At 40.6% G+C, this 22,442-nt stretch overlaps 1 protein-coding gene across 1 annotated transcript in view; it reads left to right on the forward strand.

Moving 5' to 3' along the window:
• The window catches only part of DNAH11 (dynein axonemal heavy chain 11), a 329,965-nt gene that overhangs the window by 71,066 nt on the left and 236,457 nt on the right, over window positions 1-22,442 (forward strand). The window contains 4 exon segments of the mRNA XM_021689842.2: window positions 599-721; window positions 1,956-2,180; window positions 3,193-3,284; window positions 5,139-5,265. Of these exon segments, the coding sequence (XP_021545517.1) occupies window positions 599-721; window positions 1,956-2,180; window positions 3,193-3,284; window positions 5,139-5,265 (567 nt within the window).

A 22,442-nucleotide genomic window follows, 5' to 3' on the forward strand; every position in this document is an offset into this window, starting at 1 on the left:
GGCGGTGATGGGGGGGCGGCGGTGATGGGGGGGCGGTGATGACGGGTGACGGTGATGGTGGTGGTCATGGTGGTGGCGGTGGTGATAGCAGAGAACACTTACATGTCATTTATTTTGTTGCAAGCACTGCTGTAAGCACTTTGTATTATTTCATTTGATTCTGAGGTTGGTAATACTCGTAGCCCTGTCTTACAGAGGAGGAAACTGAGGCACAGTGTGGTAACTGACTCACTCTGATTCACATTCAGGCTCTCCGAGCACTACCTGGCTCCTGCTGGCCGATGTGTACATAATCTCTGTTAAAAACAACCTTCAGATAACTTTTGAAGTCCCTTTATGCTCTGGCATTCTGTTTCCGTGAAGGATGTAAAACTCAGATCCAACAGACATTTGATAATAGGGTGATGCTTGTTTTTGGGAGATGGAATTCATTCTCTGAACTTCATGAATTATTTGCAGGAAAAAAATGAGGCCGATAGTATTGGGTAACATTTTTTTTTGAGAATTAAAGAATTTTTTTTTTAATTTCAGATGATAGCCTAGATGTTCGTCATAAATTAAACTTTTGTGCACATAACTTAATACTGTTTATGTCTAGGCTATTACTGAAATCAGTCAGACCTGGGCATCCATGGAGTTCTCTTACGAAGTTCACTATCGGACGGGCATTCCATTATTAAAATCCGATGAACAACTTTTTGAGACTCTAGAGCACAACCAAGTAAGATGGGTGTTTTGATTACAGATTTTTTCTTTTAAATGGCAATTTCAGAATTTGTCTAAGTTCCAGTACTCAGTATTTATTCATTCATTGGGTATCTCCTTGTCCCAGACTCTGGGCATGGTACCATTTGGGATCAAAAGGTATGAACTTGGACTTGAGCAGGGAGACAGAGAGTAGGGCTCCAAGGGACAGAGAGGCTTTGTGTTGGGGAGGGTGAAAGACTCAGGGAGAGCCTTGTGAGTTGGGCTGGTAAGTCAGTAAAGAATGGCAGTGAGAGATGGGTGTTTGGGGCAGTGGGGACAGCAGTGGTTGTCAGGGCCTGGGGAGTTGGGGAAATGTGGAGATGTTGGTCAAAGGGCCCACATTTCCAGGTGTAAGATGAGTAAGTGCTGGGGATCTAAAGTATGTCATGGTGACTATAGGTAACAATACTGTATTGTCCACTCAAAAGTTGTTAGGAGAATAGACCTGATTACCACACCCCAAAAGAGGTTATTCCATGAGGAATGGAAGTGTTAAGGAACCTTATTGTGGTTACCATTTTACTATATATATATGTATCACAGTATTACATGGTACATTTTAAACTTCACATAACATGTCAATAATAGCTTAAATTGGTTCTAGGGGAGAAGAGTCAAGTGTACTAAATAGTTAGAGGTGAGAGTGAGAAGAGGCCTTCCTACTCAGTGACTTTCTGAGATCTCAATGTCAGAGAGTGGTGGGAAGTGCTCACCAGACTGCTCGGCATCCATGCTTGGTAGTCAACTGAGAGGGGAGGAAAAATGGAAGCTGAGGGCTTAGGAAGCTACAGAGAAGTTGGTTTTATTTTCGTAGTCCTGGGGAAAAAATATTTATACCTTGCAATGGTCAATAGGCATGGACCCCAAGGAAAGAATGAGAGAAGATGAAGGAATAAAATTTAATTCCTAAAGCTGCACCCTGGAGCACAGTATTTTTTTCTGCCTACAGAGAGATACATGGTCTTCTGGTAGAAGACACAAGAAATGCAGTCTCTTGTATTTATCTTTTTTCTTTTGGAAAACATGCCAATATGAGTATTTAATGCCATTAGTTCATTTATTTAGCCAATACTGAATGCCTGTTTCAGGTATTGCATGCTAGATCCTAGAAATCTAGGAATCAACAGAAGAGAGGTATGGTCCCTCCCTCATGGTACTTGCAGTCTTCCAACTGACTTGTTATTTAAAATTCTTTTTCTTTCTTTTAGGTTCAGTTGCAGAGTCTGCTTCAGAGCAAGTATGTGGAATATTTTATTGAACAAGTGTTAAGCTGGCAAAATAAATTAAACATAGCAGACTTGGTCATCTCCACTTGGATGGAAGTCCAGCGAACTTGGTCTCACCTGGAAAGCATCTTTGTTTGTTCAGAAGACATTCGAATCCAGCTTGTGAAAGATGCTAGAAGATTCGATGGAGTGGATGCTGAATTTAAGGTTCATAGAAGATACTGTTTTCTATCCTAGCAGAGTTTTCCAAACAAAATCTTGTGAAAAACCATGATTTGGGGTATCGTATTTATAAAAGCACAGTGTTGCATTTTAGGGAGCGGCGCAGGACGCTTGCTCTTGTGAAGTATTCTAGGCTTCGCGGTCGTGTATGGTTTCTGTCACCACTGCTCAGTGCCGCCATTGTAGTGTGAAAGAAAACAGACACTAGGTAAACAAACGGGCGTGGCTATGCACCAGTAAGACTTTATTTATCGACACTGAAATTTGAGTTTCTTAGAATTTTCATGTGAGACAGAATATTAAGCTGCTTTTGACTTTTTTCCCACCAGTTAAAAATGTAAGAACCATTTTTAGCTTCTGGCCATACAAAAAGCAACAGCAAGCCTGATATTTCCATTAAGCCCTGCAGTGAGGTGTGATAACATTAATCTTCGTGAAGTAAATACTGCAGAGGGGATACCAATAACAATACTATTAGTTACTTGTTTGTTGATTTTATAAGAACCAAAGAAAACACACAGAGATGTACATATGATAATGATGAGTGATTTGAAAGACTTTCAGCAAAGAATAATGGCTATAGTTTTTCATATAGAAATGAGGAATAACTTTTTTTTTTTATTAAAGAAGAACACCTGGAGGAATACTATTTTAACTTTTAAGGAAGAAAGAATAGACTGTTCAGTGTTCATCTCATTTTCATATGTGAATGTCCTCTTTAAGATTCTGGGTTCTCTCTCTCTCTTTATTCTTTTTGTTTGGACCCAGAATGGTGGTAATGCCTATCCAATTTATTTTGATAAAAACTGTGTGATTATACTTTGTTTTTGATCTTCATTTAAAAGTTTAAAAGCGAAAGTGAATAGGCATGGTGTTAGAAGGCTCTTTAACCTTACTTTCTTAGAGTTTGTTCCTCATTTTTAAATGCCCCAAATGGGTGAAAAATTGAGAAAAGTAATTTCTAATATCAATGGCTCCATCTTATACTTTCATACAGGAGTTAATGTTGAAAACAGCTAAAATAAAGAATGTTCTAGAAGCAACATGCAGACCTAATCTCTATGAAAAACTTAAAGATTTACAGTACAGGTAAGAATAAAACTATGAAGTGATCAATTTGTTATAATTTTATGAGATTGCTTTCAAGTATTTTATAGTATCTAACATCGTGTTATTGTAGATAGATCTGTATCAGATTACTTCATAGTTTTGCTTAGAGTTGTCTAGTTGCCTTGGACATAATAGATGGTGTGTGTATATAGAGTATTGATAAGTTTGATTGATCACTTATTAAGCATCTACTCTATTCCAAGAACTTGGATTGCACTTAGTAATTTCATATCGTTTATTCTGTATATAGTTTATACCAGAAATTACTCTTAGGAAGCCAGTTAGTACTTAGGAAATCCTTAGGGGCCTTTTGTAATTTCACATAGAATTCTACACAGCTAATGGTGGTTAGGATATTCTGGCTTTTGATTAAAAGGGGGCAGATAGCTACTGAATGAAGAGGTTTGTGCAGAATTTTGATCACTTTTTATTGCAAGGTAGAAAAGAGCTTTAGGGCGCCTGGGTGGCTCAGTTGGTTAAGCGACTGCCTTCGGCTCAGGTCATGATCCTGGAGTCCCGGGATCGAGTCCCGCATCGGGCTCCCTGCTGAGCAGGGAGCCCGCTTCTCCCTCTGACCCTCCCCCCTCTCATGTGCTCTCTGTCTCTCTCATTCTCTCTGTCTCAAATAAATAAATAAAATCTTTAAAAAAAAAAAAAAAAGAAAAGAGCTTTAGATAAAAGAATATTACATAAGCAAAATTATTTCATAATCTGTAAATTTTCTAGAGATAAAGTTAGCCATAATTTTAAGAGTGGATTTCCACCAAAGTTAATTATTTCTTCTTTTTTAAAGAAGTTTATTTAAGGGCGTCTGGGTGGCTCAGTCGGTTAAGCGACTGCCTTCGGCTCGGGTCATGATCCTGGAGTCCCTGGATTGAGTCCCGCATCGGGCTCCCTGCTCGGTGGGGAGTCTGCTTCTCCCTCTGACCCTCCCCCCTCTCATGTACTCCCTCTCTCTCATTCTCTCTTTCTCAAATAAAAAAAAAAAAAGTTTATTTAAGTAATCTGTATACCCAGTGCAGGGCTTGAACTCATGACCCTAAGATCAAGATTCACATGCTCTTCTGACTGAGCCAGCCTGGCACCCCAGAAGTTAATTATTTCTTAGTGATCTTGGGGACTTGGGAGTTCTGCCTCTGGGTCATCTCTGCTAAGAAGGATAAAGCAGAAATGATTCTGACTCCTAGGACTCCTCTGAATACCAGAGGGAGCTGAAGCCATGTGTGTTCTCTAGGCATTCAGTGGGTAAAGGAAGACCTTGAACCAAATACATCTTAACGAATGCATTTTGTGCTCAGGATGAGTGATGCTGAACCTAGTTGCCCTTGCTGAGTAAGAATGTCATTAAGAAAAGTGAGGAGTGGGGCACCCAGGTGGCTCAGTCGGTTAAGCATCTGGCTCTTGATTTCACCTCAGGTTGTGGTCTCAGGGTTGTGAGATCGAGTCCCACCTGAGACTTTGTGCCCTGCTGAGAGTGTGCTTGAGATTCTTTCCCTCTCCCTCTGCCCCTTCTCTCGTGCTTGCTCGTTTTCTGTCTCTCTCTCTCAACATAAAGAAATATTAAAAAAAAAAAAAAAGTGAGGAGTGACATCAACCTAAGTCTAATCTGTATTTAGCCTCAGTCCATGGTGTGTGTGTACCTGTCTCCTACTTGGCATGACTTGTAGATTATTCACAAGCAACATGATGGTGTCAAAGAGGAGTCAGGCTACGTGTTAGACAGTAAAGCTTATTATGGTGAGTGGACAGATGAGAGGAGCTGGGTTTACTTTTGTTGATGTTTTACTAACTGAATGGGCAAGATAGGCTTAAAAAGAGTTTTCATTCCCATAGGCTTTCTCTTTGTGAAAAAGCTCTCGCTGAGTACCTGGAGACCAAGCGTGTGGCTTTCCCACGGTTCTATTTCATCTCTTCTGCAGACTTACTTGACATCCTCTCAGAGGGAGCTCAGCCTAAGCAGGTAATGGATATTTTTTGAAAGTCTCATATTCTACTACATTTGCTAAGGAATGTCATTGTCAGATGCCACCTACCTTGTCACATGCGTCAGGAACTAGAAAATTGGCAATAAAAATTTGTAATGCAGCAACAGAAGGATGTCAGAGCTGGTGCTAAAGGAACCCCAATCCATGGGGCACCTGGGTGGTTCAGTCGGTTAAGCGTCCGACTCTTGATATCAGCTCAGGTCTTGATCTCAGGGTCGTGAGATCAAACCCCCCACCGGGCTCCACATTGGGCGTGGAGCGTACTTTAAAAAAAAAAAGGAACTGGGTCCTCAAGTGAAAGTGTGCAAGGTTTAGTGACCTGCAAGAAGTTAGTCATCATTTCTCTCACCTTCATTTCTCTTTGAACCTAAATTTGGTGGGATGGCTCTTCTTGCTGTCGACAATATGTGTGCAGTCTACTATTAACGACAGACTTGTCAGTCAGACTTGGGCAACATTTCTGGGGTCAACCCTCAGTTATGGTTTCTTATATCCATGCTAATTTCCAGATGGCTTTGTAAATAAAATCCCTCTGATTACATTGACTAGCAATCCGGTATATCCATCTCTCATTTACATATCACACAACTGGATGTTTGGAGTGTTGGGTTGGTTTTTTTTTGTTTTTTGTTTTTTTAATTAGTCTCAAAGAGAATAGTCCTAACCACACTTAAGTTCAGTAGCCTCCTGGGAACATTCTCATGACCAGAAGCTGGGTCCTCGCGTGTGATTGTGAGATAGAAGGTACCATATTCCATTACAGGTATACGTTCCCGAGGTCTTTGAAATCCAAAATCCAAAATTACAATTCTGAATTCTCAGTACATAAATTTGAAGAGGTGCATAAATCTATACCTAGGATAATTGGTTTTCTTTTAATTACACCCTTTAAATATAATAAATATTTGTATGACCTGTTTATTGAACAGTGTTAATTCCAGAGAGTAGAGACATGAAGTTGTATTATCTATGATTATTAATCACAAATGGGCCCCACTGAATCTCCGTGAACTGAATAGCAGACCCCTTAATAACACTCTGGGTAGGTATCTTACATCCCGGTCTCTTTTTCTTACTTTAAAAAAAAAAACAAAAAGCAGCTCAGCAAGGTCTCGTTACAAACCCAGTCTTACCTCTGTGTTGAGGCCAGGCTTTCACATAATAAATTTGGAATTGGCAGGGAGACACTGATAATTTTATTCCATATGCCCTTCCCACCCATTTATCATGGAGAAGAGGTGGGACCACCATCTGTCAGTCATTGGCATTTCTTACTACTTGTTCTTGATCCTGTCACCAGCACTGACTGACTGTTCTCTGTCCTCAACAGCAAGCATCAACGTGTTGGGTCTCTGGTGGAAAATGGGGACAGAGGGAACCTCCTACGGGGTATACACTGCAGAGTCAGCTCTGTCTTGGCGCTTCCAGTTCTTGCTCTGGGCAGTGAAATCAGCCATTGGGTTACCTCTTCTTTTTCCTTTTCCTCGTCAGCAGATGGCCAGCAAGGGTCATGTCAAAGATGGACTTCCTGCAGGTACCTGTAGCTTCTATGAGTGAGTGTCCCACACCTCTCTCACTTGATGACTTAAGGGTTAGGTTTGGGTGAAACAGTCCTTCACCTGCCCCATAAGGAGTGAGGAAAAGCCACAGCACCCCTCGTGGGCCGATAGCTTGCAGGCGTGAGATGGCCACCTCTAGTCCCCTCCGCCCTGCGGAACTAGCTATAGAAACGGGGGGATGGCAGTAGAAGATGGTAAGGGGTTGAGCTGTGTCTGACAGGCCCTGGAGGGACTAAGCGGTCCTGACCCGTTTGCTGTCCTCAGAACATGCACATACCCAGTGCGTCTTGGTCCTTACTGGAAGCCCTAGGCTGCTGCTGAGGGAACAGCTCACTACTGTACTTGTCACTTTACCTCCTTTCAAAGAATCAAGCAGTGCTTCATGCCTTAGCCAGATGACATGCTGGCTCGCCAGAACATGCATCCCCGATGCCAACTTTTTTTTTCTTTTTCATTATCCTTTCTAAGTCATAGGATGAGTTGTTTTTTTATGTATATAAACTTCAAAGGTGTACCTTTTAGGTCATTCTTTTTATGTTTTCAGTATCCCTTCAATATTGGAGTGTTCTCTAACATCCCTGGGACTCACTGCGGAAGCCCTCTCACCGTTCCTTCTAGCTTCGTAATCAGAAGTTTGACATCTCCGGTTCGGGTACATTGCTCAGTCCTAGTACAACTCCCGCTCCTTAGTGAATGACTAGATAGTCTAAGACATCAGAAAGATTTTAAATTAAAATGAAGCTGAATATTAAGATCACAGCACAGAGGTCTCCCAAACCGCTCACAGCCTTGCTGATGAATGCCCCCAGCAGTGTTGTCTACCCTGTGCTAACCAAAGGACGTGGGTGCTGCTGCTTAGCAGCAGAAGGCTCCGCGATGGTGCCTGGTGGGTGCAGGTCGTTACGTGTCCAACTCTTGGTTTTGGCTCGGATCAAAGCCCTGCATCTGGCTCCACGCTCAGCATGGAGTCTGCTTGGGACTCTCTCCATCTCCCTCTGCCTGCCCCCTGACCCACCCCACCCCCGCCAAGTAAATCTTAAAAAAAAAAAAGGGTCCAGCCATGTGGCTACAGTGTACACATGGTTTATAGATGTCCTGACCTGTCAGCTTTTGAAAGGATTAGATTTTTTTACTCTGATTTTCCCCTCAATTCTGCAGCATTTCTTAAATTTAAATTCAATTAATTAATATATAGTGCACTATTAGTTTCAGAGGTAGAGTTCAGTGATTCATCAGTCTTGTGTAACACCCAGTGCTCATTACATCACATGCCCTCCTTAATGTCCATCACCCTGTTACCCAATTCCCCACCCGCTCCACTCCAGCAACCCTCAGTTTGTTTCCTATGATTAAGAGTCTCTTATGGTTCGTCTCCCTCTCTGATTTCATCTTGTTTCATTTTTTTCCTCCCTTCCCCTATGATCCTCTGTTTGGTTTCTTAAATTCCACATATCAGTGAGATCATATAATAGTTGTCTTTCTCTGACTTATTTTGCTTAGCATAATACCCTTTAGTTCCATTCACATCATGGCAAATGGCAAATGGCAAGATTTCATTTTTTTTGATGGCTGAATTATATTCCATTGTATATATAAACCACGTCTTCTTTATCCCTTCATCTGCCGATGGACATCTGGGCTCTTTCCATAGTTTGGCTATTGTGGACATTGCTGCTATGAACTTTGGGGTGCAGGTGCCTCTTCTTTTCACTACACCTGTATCTTTGGAGTAAATACCCAGTAGTGCAATTACTGGGTCGTAGGGTAGCTCTATTTTCCACCTTTTGAGGACCCTCCATACTGTTTTCCAGAGTGGCTGCACCAGCTTGCATTCCCACCAACAGTCTAGGAGGGTTCCCCTTTCTCCGCATCCCCGCCAACATCTGTCGTTTCCTGACTTGTTCATTGTAGCCATTCTGACCGGGGTGAGGTGGTATCTTATTGTGGTTTTGATTTGGATTTCCCTGATGCCAGTGACATTGAACATTTTGAAAGGATTAGATTTTTTATATTTTTGAAATTGATACTTTAAATTGTGCTCAAAGAGTGATTTCACTGAGGTCTCAATGAAACTTCTAACAATTCAAATTCACATAAAATGGTATCCCACTGTTAGTAAAGGTGCATTATTTAAAAAGGTGTTTCACTTCCTCTGTGATGCAGATATCCACTCGGGAGTGACTAAGGTGGACAGGGAAGCTAGAAGGAGCTAAGGGCAGTCTGAGTCGCTTAGAGCCACAATCCACTTCTTTCCCTGACGTGGTTCTGCAAAGTGAAGATGCCTTCGGAATTCTTGGTCACTTACTAGGGAATAGTTAGTTAATGGTTTTGGCAATTAAACCAAAGAGGCTGGTCTTGCTACACTCTTACCTTCTTTTCAATATCGGAATCCGATTTGGACCACCAGACACAGCTTTTCCGCCTTTGCCTTTTGTCCTTAGATTCCTGAATGTGCTCCCTGCAGTGTGACCAAAATTACATGGCCACTGCAGCCTGTGGAATAACAATGCAGTTTGGCCAGAAAAGAAATCCTTTGTGGGGCGATAACTCATGTTGACATCTTGTGAATGACTTGAATTCTTCAGCCACCCTCCCCTCCACCTGCCACACTCAATTTAAGAGTATTGACCAAAATGGGAGTTTCTGCAGTTAATTATGGAATTTGATCAGCCTGAACTCCTCAGCCAGGGAGGTCTGATATCCCTACAACCTCCATCCCATAAGCAGAAATTCCCTAGTGAGTTGGAATGCCAGAGGGATGAAATCAGTGTGTCTAGAGTGCCTTTGGTGAGGATTAGCTGCTGGCAACTTGGTTAAGATCAAGTTTTAAAGATGTTCTCCTTCCAGAATTCACCCTGCTCTCCTATTGGCATGAAGGCTCTAAAGGACCCATGTGTGGGCCCTGCCTAACTGCAGTGATCAGAATCTCTGGTAATCTATTATGGAAATCCATACTTAGAGGTGTACTTGCAGGATTTGTTGATATGGTGTCGTAGTTATGTGCAACGGGTTTGAAGTTACACATTCATTATTAACATTCTTTTATCCCCCCCCTTTAGAAAAACATCCTTTTGTTTTTTTTTTTCAAGGGGCTGGTGTAGTGGTTAGAGGCAGACAGAATAACAGTCCCTTTGTTACGCGGTGCCTTCAAATAGCTGACACTTTTGTGAAGTCAAGATGTTTTTAGCCACTGATTCCTAATAATTTGAAAGATCCTTTTGTCCTGGAAGAGTTTGCCCATTTTTCTTCCCGCGTCCACTGCCTGATGAGTGACAGCTTCTCCAGATGGAGCTATACTAAAGAAAGAGAAACTTGCAATGGGAGGAGTTGCATTTGTGTTGTCTAATGTGGGGTAGCCATGAGCCAACCGTGGCCAGGGAGCACTTGAAATGGGGCAACTGAGGAACTGAAATTTTTATCTTTTATTTTTATTTATTTTTTTAGGGAGAGAGCATGTGAGAACATGGGAGTGGAGGGGCAGAGAAGAGGGAGAGAGAGAATCTTAAGCAGGGGCTTGATATCACAACCCTGAGATCACGACCTAAGCCCAAATCAAGAGTTGGACACTTAACCGACTAAGCCACCCAGGTGCCCCTGAGTAACTGAATTTTAACCTCAAAAAATTTTAATTGATTTAAATTTAAATACTGATATTTGATTCAGTTATTGGGAAACAAAAGTGTGTTTGAATCAACTTGAGCATGTAAATCTACTTTTGCAACCGTGTATTTTATGAAATTGAAATACAGATCAAGTATATCTGATGAAGAACCCAAATTGAGATATCCTATAAATCTATACACCTGACTTGAAAGGTTAACTATGAAGAAAAGAGTGTAAAACATCTAATATTTTTTTTGTTGAAAAAAATATGTTGAAAGCATCTCAGATATACTAGGTCAAATAAAATACATTAAAATTAATTTTGCCTGTTTCTTTTTACTTGTTTTAATGTGGCGACTAGGAATCCACTGTTGTGGAAATCGAGGCCACAGTGCATTCTCTAAAATGAGAAGATCAGGCAGGGGGTGCCTGGCTGGCTCAGCTCATAGAGCATGTGACTCTGGATTTTGGGGTTGTGAGTTCAAGCCCCACATTGGGTGTAGAAATTACTTAAAAATAAAATCTTTAAAAAAAAATGAAATGAGAAGGTCAGAAATACATATACTCAGAAATGTTAAAAGTTTCCATCAAGAACTGTCTTTCAGCGGTGTCAACCCAAATCCACATAAGAGGAAATCTGCCAACTTGTCTATTAAGAAAGCCCCAAATTTGCAGTGATTGCACAGATGGCACTAAGCTGAAAGCCTTAATGGCCTATAAATATGGGCATTTGGAAAGGTGCTTGTAAGGAGGGGGCTTAATATTAAGTGACAAAAAGCCCTGCTGGATCTTCGGGGTACATAGGTAAGACCCCACATTTCCGCAAGCACAGTGCGTTCCCGTAGAGCACTAGTGTTTGGTTGTCTCTATCGAGTGAATGTGTCTCACGCTGTGAATTTCAGAAATCAGGATGATTTCATAGTGTGTCACCATCTTTCCTCACAGAGATTAGTCTTCCTTCAACAACTACGGTGAAAAAGGCCCAGAATTCGAGTGGTTAGTTGAGGGCACACAGGAATGAATGAGTTTTCCTTGAAACACAGTGAAAAATTGCAACTTCTTAGAGGAATTAGAAAGCTGGAGGGCTGTTAGGTATGTAAAGTGGAGGAAGGAGTTGCCCTTGAGTTTGGGCTGGGACTGAGGATGGAATGAGGAAGAGGCAGGAGAAGGAGACAAGCACAGAAGATGTTCGTGGTTTCGACCGTCTTGCACTGGCCTTCCAGTCAGCAGTGAGGAATAGAAGCTACTTACCTAAGTGTAGTTTGTCCTGGAAATGGCCACGTGAGAGCAGAGTCACAGTGCAGGTGGGGAATATGTCATGTTGGACATGGATGCCTTCCTATGAAGGCAGCCTCATACTCAAAGGACTGAGGTATTTATATGTGTGACGAGAAAATAGACCATCTCGTTTTAAATATGTCATAAATTATATATTGCCTGGGGATTATCCTGGATTATCTGCACAGGATACTTAATATATGGTTAACCAAAAGTTGTATAACAGTAGATACACTTTCTTTGTTCATTTTGCAAATGTGTTGCCACTGCTAAGATTTTTTTTTAAAGATTTTATTTAGTCATTTGACAGAGAGAGAGACAGAGAGAGAGAGAGCACAAGCAGGGGGAGTGGGAGAGGGAGAAGCAGGCTTCCCGCCGAGCAGGGAGCCCGATGCGGGGCTCGATCCCAGGACCCTGGGACCATGACCTGAGCCGAAGGCAGATGCTTAACAACTGAGCCCCCAGGTGCCCCTCACTGCTGAGATTTTTGTTACCACTCCTTTCTTGGCATTTTCTCCACAACCAAGTTATAATACAATCAGGGGTATTACAATGTGGGATTCAAATAAAATATCACCTTAATGTTAGGAGATCCAAAACTCAAGCATTACAAATGTGGGATCCTGCTGCCAAGTAGTTTTCGGCCTTGCTGTGGTGTCTAGAGCTCCTGGTCCTGACAGAAGTTGTTCAGCTTCAGCTTAAAATCAGGGCACAGGGTTTCTGGCCCCAAGAGATGAGCTTTTCACAGAGTACTGTGCATTCTGGGAATCACTAGAGAAGCTGAATAAAATAGTTAACAATCTGTTCAAATGCATCACAGAGTCTTAAAGAGCATTGAAGGAAAGTCTAGAGCTCAGGGCCTAAGATAGGAGCAGAAAGAACCATAGATTTACCTGATGTTTGCTACTGATGTTTCCTTGGCGACATGTGACTACTTACAAGATAGGACAGAGAGTCTGAAAAGCTGATCAGAACTTTCATCAGTATCATGGAACTTAAAAGGAGGAGAAAAAATAAAAACTGGAATCAGGCACCACCAAGGAAGATGTTATCCAGAGAATCAAACAGTGATAATGGTTCTGGGGTGAATCGGCTGTAAATGTGCAGGGATGGGGGGAAGGGGCATCTAACACATACCATATCTAAAAAGTCAATTCTAGGTGGATGTACTTAGAACTTTGAAAGGTACAACAATGAAATATATAACATACGAGAAAGAATGATATTTGAGCAAAAATTCCTCAAGTTGGACATGGAAGTATTGAGTGTAAGGGAAAGGTTGATGGATTTGACTGTATTAAAGTTGAAAACTTTGCCTTATCAGAGGTTACTGTTAAGGCACTAACAGTGTAAGCCTCAAAGTGGGGAAAGATGTTGGCAGTGCCTTAAACAAAAGACTCGTATGCAGAATATGCAGCTAACTGCTACATTCAAAGAAGTAAGGATGGATTGATAATTGGGTATAAAAGTGGGCAGAATACATAAGCAGCCTGTTCACAAAAGAAGGTATTGTAATGACCAGTAAACAGGAGAAGTTGCTTGACTCTGTAAGTCATCAGAAAAATGCAAAGTAAACCCACAAAGAAAGATACACTTGTACTTCTGGCCAAGATGGAGTAAGAGGAGTGGATTTACCCACCTGCTTGAAAGAACACAACACTTTGGCAAAATATATGAAGTGCTGGACCTTTTTAGGCACTGGACATCAGACAGCAGAGGATAGCAGTTTATGACAGACTTGGAACAAAAGAGGTGAGCTCTGTGATGGTCCCAGTTGTTTTCCTCGAGCGAGTTTCCAGGCATGGTACAGGGAGGGAGAACCAGGTAGGATTTGGCAGTCTCCTGGAGTTGAGGGTTCGGAGCTGAGAGTCCAAGAACAAGGTAGTGAGAGTTGGCAGAGCTGAGTACCAAAGAAGAGAGAACTGTAAAGAGAGAACTGCAGAAACTTCTAGAGGGGCTTCCTAGAGTCTTCAGGAGGAATAATTAGCCCTGGGTTACACATTATTCCAGTTGTGCCAAACAAGTCTTAAAAGCGAGATCCAAAAGGATCAAACTGTTTCCAAGTAATTTAACTGTATCCCAGAACAAAGCTCAAGAAGAATAAAAATATTTAGTTCCAAGGAGAGTAACTTTGCGATGTGTGACATACCATTAAAGATGACAGGGCATGTAAAGAGTCAGGAATATTCAACTCTCAAAAAAAAAAAAAAAAAAAAAGGAATATTCAGCTCTCATAATGAGGAAAAATATCAATCAAAACAGATACAAATGTTAGGATTAACAGACCAAAACATCAAAAGTTTTAGCTATATTTGTATGTTCAAAAAACAAAGTGGAGATATGGAAAAGATAAGAAGGCTCCTTATGTGTATATCGGGTATCCTCAAGTGGAGGAAGGGAGACAGAAAAAATACTTGTGGAGTAACAGCCCAAAGATTTCTCACTTGATGAAAAGTAGACATCCGTAGATTTAAGCTCAGTGAACCAAAGCACAAGCTACAAAGAAACCTCTATCAGGTCACTCATATTGGTCATAACCAGTGATAAAGAGATCCAAAGATCATCCATAAAGTCACAGTACGTACAAAGGAGTGAATGTAAGCATAATGAAAGGCTTCCCAATGCAAATGAGAAAATAGTGGACCAACAGCTCTAAAGAACTGAAAGAAAAAAAAAAAATCCATCTACAATTCTTTATCCTGGGAAAATATCTCTTGAAAGTAAAGTCAAAGATGTTTCCAGACATTCAAAAGCTGAAAGATTTCATCACCAGCAGACTGGCAATATGAGAAATGTTAAAGGAAGTGCTTCAGGCAGAAGGAAGATGGTACCAGATGGAAATCTGGATCTACACAAAAAATTGTCAGCATTGAAATGTTAACTGTATGGAACGAGACAAGACAGGTACATCAGCCATCCATCAGAAGGCAGAAGGATAAGAAAGAACAGAGACCTTGAAATGCTACATGAGCTCAAACCCTGGTTCTGTTGATTAGTGGCTACATTACTACTTTACTTTCCCGAACATCAGTTTCCTTGTATACCAAGCGGGGAAAACAGTAGGTACTATCTCTTTGGTTTCTGAGCAAGAAGGGAAACAAATTATGTAAAGAAATATGAAAAGTACTTATAATAATGTAAAAACGGCCACAAATTCTTCCCCTTCATGCATGCATGCCATTTTATTAGTGTGATGGTGCAGTTTTCATCCAGGCTCGAGCTTGTATCTCTGTTTGGATTGCGATGTGACTTGTTTTGGTCCAGCGTATCATTAGCAAGAGGTTTGCCGAGCTCACACACGCCAGGGGGTGTACCCTCTTGCTGCTTTTCGGAAACCTCGGACTACCTCATCGTGAAGGGGGCCACAGCTAGCCGGCTGAAGGGGAGGCACACGCCCGTGCCCGAGCTACCAGCTCCAGAGGCAAAGCCACTGATCACCAGCGGACCACAGACACGAGGCGACCAGCTGAGGCAACCCAGAGGCTGACCCGCAGAGTTGGAAGCAAAGAAAATATTGCCATTTCAAGCCCCTGAACTTCGGGGTAGTTAGTTACACTGCAGGAACAAACTCCAACACTTTAGTTAGGTCTTTACATACATACGCCTAAGTACCTGAGTGTGTATGCCCCAGTCTCGAGGACTTTTATGTGCTACTGGTTTTTGAAGTAGAAGATTTTACTTGAAATTTAGAAACAAAACAATATCAAATACTGGCCCATGGAACTAGTCTTGTCTGGTTTCTTCCTTTCCCCCCTAGCTGGAGATACCTTGGCAAGAGCTGTGGCATTGGTGTGACGTCACTGAGTATGGGAGGACTGGTGAGGATATCGTGAATCGGCATATTGCCCTCTCCTGTCACTTTGTACATTGAGTTCCTCGGCTTTGACCTGAACACATATCTCACACAATGAGATACCAAGACCAGACCCACCAAAAGGCTAAAATTAAAGAGACAAGATTAAATAATGGTAAGAATGTGGAACAGGGACATGTCCTTCTCTAGCCAGTGGGATCAGAAATTGATATGGCCTCTCAAGAAATCTATTTAACAGTGTCTTATAAACATGAATGTAAGAATCCGTTATTTTCCAGCATTTTCCTTTCTCAGTGTATGCTCAGAAGAAGTATATACATGTGTGGACCCAAAAATGTAGACAAGAATTTTCATAGCTACATCATTATTATTTATCATAGGCCCAACTGCAAACAATCCAAATGTCCCTTAACAGTAGAATGGATAAAAACATTGTGTTAGGTTCCTACAATGGAATGCCACCTAGCAATGGAAAAAAAACAAACTAGTGCTGTACCTAATACCAAAAATGAGCCTCACGGACATAATTTTGAATTACAGAAGGCAGACACAAAAGAGTACAGATTGGGCGCCTGGGTGGCTCAGTCGGTTGGGCGACTGCCTTCGGCTCAGGTCATGATCCTGGAGTCCCGGGATCGAGTCCCGCATCGGGCTCCCTGCTCGGCGGGGAGCCTGCTTCTCCCTCAGACCCTCCCCCCTCTCATGTGCTATCTCTCTCATTCTCTCTGTCTCAAATAAATAAATAGAATCTTTAAAAAAAAAAAAAAGAGTACAGATTGTATGAATCTACATTATCTAGAGATAATGTCCATTTTTGAGAGGAGGGTCTAGTGGCTGTCATGGGATATTAGGGGTTTTCCTAGTGCAAGTGTATTCTGTTTCTTACTTCTTGGTGTTTATAAGAGTCATGTTCACGTTGCTAAAATTTATTAAGATGTACACACATGATTTTACTTCTCTCAATTTTCAGAAAGTTATTTAAAAATTCAGCATTTGTGTTGTGACTATATTTATATAAATATATGCATGCTAAAGATGTTAAACAGAATCAGCCCTGGTCTGTATGTCCAGTTATAAATAGAAAGTCAAATTGCAAAATATTATATATTTTATTTTTAGTAAAAATAAACTAAGCACTGCCTGTTACCTAGTATTGGCTATAATGATTTACAAAATTTATAACAAGCCAATTTAGTCTTTTTGGGTTATGTAAGTAATTGCATCTTCATTATTGAAAATTTGAAAAATATGGAAATAGGTAAAAGATCAGAATAATATACTGCTAGAAACTGTTTTTGAGTGATTATAGTTTTTAATGTGTCTATGTTTATGTCATAGCATATATACTTAATCAAAATTGGAATGTTCTTTTACAATATGATGTTTCGTGTCTATGAAAGTTTTCATTACATGAATATGCCATAATTTATTTAACCAACTTCTAGAAAGTTTTTGAAGGTTTGGATTTTCAGCAGTGTTGCATGTCCATTTCCTTGTACTGTCCCCAATACTGAGTAATATTAATTAAAAAGTGACATTTTGACAGATTGGCTTAAATTTTTGCTCATGTACCAATAACTCATTTTCATCTTACTCCAGAGGATAATATCCACAATAGGCAGGACTGCCTACATTTTGGACATTACTTACATCCATATAAATTTCATCATCACGACTGTTACCATTATTATGAATAAATGAGTTAATGACTACAGAGGAATCAACCTTGAGGTGCTCTCCATGCCAGGAGTGATAGTAGGCTTTTATGTTATCCCACAGAGGCATCTTTCAGAAAGATGGAGTAAATATGAAATTAGATACGGGCAAAAGGCAAGTGGTAAGCTTTGAGAATATAGTAAGAAGCTACAGTAATTTCATTTTTCTTTGCCTTTGTTTTCTAGGTGAGCATCGAGTAGGCCAGCTGATACGATGGCTGTATTGGTTCACATGTTACGTTCTAAAATTACCCAAATGAGTTAATATTTTTTACTTTATTTACAGGTAGATAAATACATGCTCTTAAATAGGTAGCTCTTCCAGTGCACAGTTCCCACGTGTAGGAATTTCAGTTACCAAGGATTGGGTAAATAGTGCCGGTCCCCCCACAATGCGATCCAAAGTTAAGATACTACAGGATGTTAAATGCGAGTAAGTGCAAAAGGCACAGACTTCATTGCTAGTTCTTCACAAAAATCCCTGGGTGGGTAACAGAGGTGCATCCTGCCTCATGGACAGTTTGGACAAGTCTGTCCATAACTGGCCATCACGCATCTGTTACTCTTTACACAGAGACAGCAAAGCATGTAATGTGTTACCTCCTTATCCCCAGTGATGAGCCATGTAACATTTTACAGACACATAACTGAAGGAGGGAATTGGTAATACAATTGGAGGCCTAGCGAAGAAATGAAAATTGATCATGCTAAATGTTTAATTTGAATCAAACATAGATGTAGTTACAGAGAGAATGCTCACTGGGAATGATAGCTCTGTACCATTTTGAAAATTCTGAATTTGCAGTCAGAGGATTTTCATGAAAATGAACTTACTGATACAAATGAAAACAGTTATTGTGCCAAAATGGATGAAAATGTCCCAAGGGAAATGAGGGAAATACCAGCCCCCCAAAGATAGCTTCACATTAAAGAAACTCTGAAAGAAATTTGATGACATTGAAAACTCAAGGGACAAAATGCTGGCAGCTGATCCAGATTTGAAAGGAATATGACCGTTCTTGAAGGCATAGAAAAGATGCTCGTTCTGTATCAAGTTCTAAGATAAGAAGACAAATACTAATCAAACTACCCCTGATAAGTTTTCTATAAAGAAATAAAAATTGTCAATATTTTTAATATTTTAAATTATAGTGTACTAAATATTTAAAGTTTTTATTTTATATCCTTGTACTTCTGCAACCAAGAGTGAGAAGGATTGTAATGTTTTAATAAAGATTTTTAGAAGTCCGAGGACGATCATAAGTTTCCCATCAATTATTAAGATTGCACAGTCGTCGTTATGATCCCACACTACTGTGTGAAGCAAGGACTGCTTGTGTATCTACTCACTAGTGGGTGGATGTACCTGATTTGCTATAAACTGTTAACTGAGGGAATAACCTTTCTTTTGTTGCTGTGATTGGCCTATGTTATGGCCTAGGTTATGAGTTTTTGAGACTCCCACTTACTTGCAAGAGCTGATGATCACTGCTTGGGTTATCATATTCTCCTCCATCCCTGTACATTACCCAGAGGACATTTATACACAGAAAGTATCTCCAATAATCTAACAATTCACTGTCACAACTGAAGTGGCCAGGAAGCGCACAGATGTTTAATGGCTTCTACCGTGTAATGGGCCTAAATAATATTCAGGTGAAAAGCCGTAGGATAAATGAGACCTCAACTATTAGACACTCTCAGACATTACTGCTTTGGTGAGAAAACAGTTTCAAAACAACTTCTAGTCTTGTGGTCTCTCAATCAGTGACCAGGAAATGCAAACCCCGCGCTTGCCATGCTCATGTTACTTACCCCTGGCATGTTTGAAGTTGGGTGTGTTCACACCCTGTCTTCCATTTAAAGCTTCTGAGACAACAGAGTTGGGTTTTTTCTTATTTTGTTTTTTAACTAATGTGGACCCCAGTGTCCTCAAATTTGTTCTATTTTTTTTTAAAGATTTTATTTTTTTATTTATTTGACAGAGAGAGACACAGCGAGAGAGGGAACACAAGCAGGGGGAGTGGCAGAGGGAGAAGCAGGCTTCCCGCTGAGCAGGGAGCCCAATGCGGGGCTCGATCCCAGGACCCTGGGATCATGACCTGAGCCGAAAGCAGACGCTTAACCATCTGAGCCGCCCAGGCGTCCAAATTTGTTCTATTTCTATGAAGATCTCTGTATTTTTTAACACTAAAATTCTTTACTAGTTTGATGTTCAGAATAACTTTTTATGATTAAAAAGAAAAATGAGTGCCTTAGAGGCCCCTGTTTTTATCTCACTAAAGAAATAGAAAGGATTTGAACACTTTAAATCATAAACAAGTCAATAACATCATTATATATTACATAGGTTTTTAACAGTGAATTGTTAGATTACTGGAGATACTTTCTGTGTATAAATGTCCTCTGGGTAATGTACAGGGATGGAGGAGAATATGATAACCCAAGCAGTGATCATCAGCTCTTGCAAGTAAGTGAGAGTCTCAAAAACTCATCCATTTTAAACTCAGATTTCTAGCTGTGATTTTCTTTAGTACTAAAACTGCAAATACAGCACAAATGTTAAGGCCAAAAGCTTCAAAGATTAAATCACCCTTAAGGAGTTCTTTACCAGTATTGGTGTTGGTCTTGTCATGCAGGAAATTGAGGCAGGTTGGTGTTGTTCCTGGAAGCTGCTATTGGGATTGTTTTGAAGTCCAGTTAAACTGTATTTCAAGAAAAACTCATTATAGAGATGGCATCTATATGTTGCTGGTAAATGCTATATAGCTTTAAACCATCTTCTGGTTATCAGCACCTCTCATTTCTATTGAGGCACACAGTTTACATAACATAGAATTAACCATTTTAAAGTATACAATTCATTGTATATATGAACCACATCTTTATCCATTCATCTGTTGAAGGACGTCTCAGCTCCTTCCACAGTTTGGCTATTGTGGACATGGCTGCTTTGAACATTGGGGTGGAGGTGCCCCTTTGTTTCACTACATCTGTATTTCTGGGGTAAATCCCTAGTAGTGCAATTGCTGGATCGTATGGTAACTCTATTTTCAACTTTTTGAGGAACCTCCCTACTGTTTTCCAGAGCGGCTGCACCAGCTTGCATTCCCACCAAGAGTGTAGGAGGGTTCCCCTTTCTCCGCATCCCCGCCAACACTTGTTGTTTCCTGTCTTGTTAATTTTTGCCGTTCTAACTGGTGTGAGGTGGTATCTCATTGTGGTTTTGATTTGTATTTCCCTGACGGTTAGTGATGTTGAACATTTTTTCATGTATCTGTTGGCCATTTGTATGCCTGCTTTGGAGAAGTGTCTGTTCATGTCTTTTGCCCATTTATTGATTAGGTTTGATTGCTCATCTAGGTATTTCAGTATTTGTTGACAGAAAAAAATCATTGTATGCCATTCATTTATGAAGTAATGGAGATGATAATGCTAAAAAAGTATACAATTCAGTGGCATTTGGTACACTCATGGTGTTGTGCAAACATCATCTCTATCTAGTTCCAAAATATTTCCATCACCCCAAAATAAAACCCCATGTCCATCAAGCAGTCACTCAGCATTCCCTCCTCCCTCCAGCCCCTAGCAACCACCAATGTGCTTTCTGTCTCTAGGGATTTCCCTGTCCTGGACATTTCATCTAAATGGAATCATACAATATATGGTCTTTTGTGACTAGCTTCTTTCATTTAGCATCACGTTTCCCAGGTTCATCCGTGTCCTATATATGAGCACTTCATTCCTTTTTGTGTCTGAACAACATCCCATTATATATATGTGCCACATTGTGTCCAGTCATCCATCATTGGACATTGGGGTTGGTTCCACCTCTTGGCTCTTGGGAATAAGACTACTATAAATGCTTGGGTACAAGGATGTGAACATTTGTGTACAAGTACCTGTTTTAAAATATTTTGAGTATATACCTAGGAGTGGAATTGCTCGGTCTTCATTGTATATTTAACTTTTTAAGGAACACCAAACTATTTTCCACTCAGCAGTGTTTGTTTGTACCATGCGTAAGGAGGAACTCCTTCCCATTCTTGGTACTGCCTCGGGTTCACTCTCTGCCACTCAGTCTACCCCAAAAGAGGTAGCGTGGCTCACCTGATTGTTCTCCTTGTGAGTCTGCCTTCAGAATGTGCGTCTTCCTCTCCTTTTCTCTGTGCCAGCACCTCTAGATGGAGAGCCCTGTCCTGGTCTGTGCTGACGGGACTCCATGGACAAGAATGGGTCTTCCAGTATTCTGTATTCCACTTAGGCTTTAGTCTCTTTTTTAAGATTTTATTTATTTATTTGACGGAGAGAGTCACAGCGAGAGAGGGAACACAAGCAGGGGGAGCGAGAGAGGGAGAAGCAGGCTCCCCGCCGAGCAGGGAGCCCGACACGGGGCTCGATCCCAGGACCCTGGGATCGTGACCTGAGCCGAAGGCAGACGCTTAACAACTGAGCCACCCAGGCGCCCCAGGCTTTAGTCTCTTAAATTGGCCTCTGGCTGAACAAATGTTGATCTGTGTCTTTTAATTTGGTTTGTTTTATTTTTCAAATAGTCTGGTATCTACAGTAGAGTTCAGTACGTTATTGTGGGTTCCTTTGGAGATGCCACAATTTAGGGTATCCAAGTTAAGCCAGAAGAATTTGAACTTCATAGATATGTTCTAGATTTGGAGACTTAACATCTAAAAGCCACCTAATGTTAGCATTGTCAACTTGACAAAGTCATCTAGTATTTCAACTTCAATTTCCTTGTCAATAAAAATGGGGGAATCTTATTCACTTTCTTTATATAATAAATATGCCATAGAGTGCACTTAAGTATCAAAGCAAGTGCACACTAACATAAGACCCAACACAAGAGTAAAGTTGTATGTAACTTAAATTTCCCTTTCAAATATTTGAACACACCTTTCTTGTAGTAAATGATTTTTTATAGTATAAGAATATATCTGAATTCTAAAAACTTGACCATAAAATTCCCAGCAGGGTGATAGCTACAGGTATATGGTGCAGACAGGGAAGTTGATAAGTGTCTAATCGCCAAGTAAAAGATAGGTAACTTTTTATGGTAAGCATTCACCACCTAACACCTGATGATGCGGCCAGAGTGCCTGGCCACTTCTCCATAAAGGCCTATTGATTGATTGATTGATTGATTTAAAAGATTTTATTTATTTATTTGA

Source organism: Neomonachus schauinslandi, chromosome 12, assembly GCF_002201575.2.
Source record: "Neomonachus schauinslandi chromosome 12, ASM220157v2, whole genome shotgun sequence".
In the NCBI taxonomy this organism is placed as follows: Eukaryota; Metazoa; Chordata; class Mammalia; order Carnivora; family Phocidae; genus Neomonachus; species Neomonachus schauinslandi.